This window comes from Chanos chanos, chromosome 10 (assembly GCF_902362185.1).
Source record: "Chanos chanos chromosome 10, fChaCha1.1, whole genome shotgun sequence".
NCBI classification, from domain to species: domain Eukaryota; kingdom Metazoa; phylum Chordata; class Actinopteri; order Gonorynchiformes; family Chanidae; genus Chanos; species Chanos chanos.
In genome coordinates, this window is record NC_044504.1 from 37,422,102 (window position 1) to 37,424,896 (window position 2,795).

Sequence of the window (2,795 nt, forward strand, 5' to 3'; positions counted from 1 at the left end):
ATGAACGGGACTGTGGTCAAAAAGACCCAGGATACCCTAGGGAAAGTAATAAAGAAACCGCCTTTAACAGAGAAATTACTTAGCAAACCGCCGTTTCGTTACCTGCACGACATATTCAGTGAGGTGAGTAATTGTAAATTATCCGACGATTGCTATCTCTGGTCGAGAGTAACACTTGATAGCTAGTTCCCTTCTGAAGTAAAACAATCCTTGTCACTTTAGCCATCAGTTTTAAGGCTGCGAAAGATTAGCGTTTGCTTGTCAAGTGGCTTGCTAGCTATCGTTGGGTAATGCTTTGCAAAGGCTGATTTAGGCTTAGTTTGTCTCGGATTATCTGAACAGTAACGTTGGTCTGCAGTTGGAACTGCATTGTATGGATTTACTTAAAGAAAGTTATCTAATATGTAAAGCCAGCAAGACAAGCTAGCAACTGAATACTCCTCCCTCGTCCGTCTTCATTTGACTTGACTTTAAGTTGGATGCTAAGAAAGTAACGGAGTTGTACTTGTGTTGAATTTTCTGATTATTTAACGTTGACTTAATAGCTGACTGCATAGCATGTCTCTTTCAAATTTAAAAGCATTTGTCACTGTCAGGTTTGCGGAAACAGCAGTTGTTCCGTCATATTGGTTAGCTTGCTATTCAGTCAGCGTCTTTTCGTTGCTAGGGGCACTGGTCTGCATGGTTATGCAAACAAACGAAATTATCTTCCTCCTGCGCTAGAGACTGACAGCGGCCAACAGACGGATAATGTCAGTGAGCTTGTCAGTGAGCAATCTGGCCTCCTATTAGAATCACTAACGTTTGCCAACAACCAAGTTTGAACTCAGAACATTTCACAACCCAACGGTTGGACAAGTAAGAACTTCAGAGCCGTCAGTTAAGCGGCGTTTTTTCAGCGGTGGGCTAGTACTGCCCACGCCTAGCATGTAGTCAACAACGGACGAACTTTTTATGTTCTGGTACAATTCTGTCGGCACTAATTTTAATAAATGCATATTTTCTGACATTCGTTTTGTTTACTCTATAACCGAGAAACATTCGATTTCGATTTCCTCCTCGAATTTTCGGGTGCGCTTTTAAAGAAATACAGATAACTGCGCGTTGAACCTCGTTATTGTACAATATTACATTAGGTTACACAGATGCACAGATCATGCATGGACAGTGAATAACGCCAGGACATAGGACCAAATCACCACAACGCTTAAAAGCCATATTTTGGTCAGGAACGGAAATGTTGAAGCATTTTGGTTGTGTCAGGCTCACAGTTGTTGACACTGGTTCTAATCCTGTGCTCCACCTTTGTTATGATGTCTACAAAGCACGTGCATAGTTCTCAGGGTCTAAGGTATATGTAGGTCAAACTGTAAAAGATGAGAGGCCCGATGGTTGACAGATACATTCACTTTTTCTCGCTGTGTCCGCTTGCCTACATTTCTGACTGGCTGTATTAAAATGTTAGAGGACAGTTTGAGCTGAGGTAGCTGGGTCAGTATCTCCCCACAGCACAGAGGCAGATCTGCGAGTGCAGGGCTGACCCAGGAGTATCCAGGCAAACACACTGCACATGTGGAGGAGGGATTGAGCATGTTTAAGTCATTTATTCTCAAAGGGTCACATGGTCCATATACAGACACGCAGTCTGTATGAGTCTGGATTAGTCTGCCCTGTGTAGCTGCGTCACTCTTAGGGACATTTGACCTGTGTGATAGAACATGTCTATGCAGTATGTGACCTGTGTGATAGAACATGTCTATGCAGTATCTGACCTGTGTGATAGAACATGTCTATGCAGTATGTGACCTGTGTGATAGAACATGTCTATGCAGTATGTGACCTGTGTGATAGAACATGTCTATGCAGTATCTGACCTGTGTGATAGAACATGTCTATGCAGTATTTGACCTGTGCGATAGAACATGTCTATGCAGTATCTGACCTGTGTGATAGAACATGTCTATGCAGTATCTGACCTGTGTGATAGAACATGTCTATGCAGTATCTGACCTGTGTGATAGAACATGTCTATGCAGTATTTGACCTGTGTGATAGAACATGTCAATGCAGTATCTGACCTGTGTGATAGAACATGTCTATGCAGTATGTGACCTGTGTGATAGAACATGTCTATGCAGTATGTGACCTGTGTGATAGAACATGTCTATGCAGTATCGGACCTGTGTGATAGAACATGTCTATGCAGTATCTGACATGTGTGATAGAACAGGTTTATGCAGTATCTGACCTGTGTGATAGAACATGTCTATGCAGTATCTGACCTGTGTGATAGAACATGTCTATGCAGTATCTGACCTGTGTGATAGAACATGTCTATGCAGTATGTGACCTGTGTGATAGAACATGTCTATGCAGTATGTGACCTGTGTGATAGAACATGTCTATGCAGTATCTGACCTGTGTGATAGAACATGTCAATGCAGTATCTGACCTGTGTGATAGAACATGTCTATGCAGTATGTGACCTGTGTGATAGAACATGTCTATGCAGTATGTGACCTGTGTGATAGAACATGTCTATGCAGTATGTGACCTGTGTGATAGAACATGTCTATGCAGTATCTGACCTGTGTGATAGAACAGGTTTATGCAGTATCTGACCTGTGTGATAGAACATGTCTATGCAGTATGTGACCTGTGTGATGGAACATGTCTATGCAGTATCTGACCTGTGTGATAGAACATGTCTATGCAGTATTGCCGACTGACAGTTTGTGCTTAGTCGGGTTCATCTTTCAGCACTTGTCTAATGCATTTTTAATGAAGCCATTCAC

General features: G+C 42.3%; 1 protein-coding gene across 1 annotated transcript in view; it reads left to right on the forward strand.

The window, feature by feature from the left end:
* The window catches only part of traf3ip1 (TNF receptor-associated factor 3 interacting protein 1), a 20,715-nt gene continuing 17,920 nt past the window's right edge, over nt 1–2,795 (forward strand). The window contains exon 1 of the mRNA XM_030787638.1: nt 1–123. Within this exon, the coding sequence (XP_030643498.1) occupies nt 1–123 (123 nt within the window). The remainder of the gene's footprint in view (nt 124–2,795) is intronic.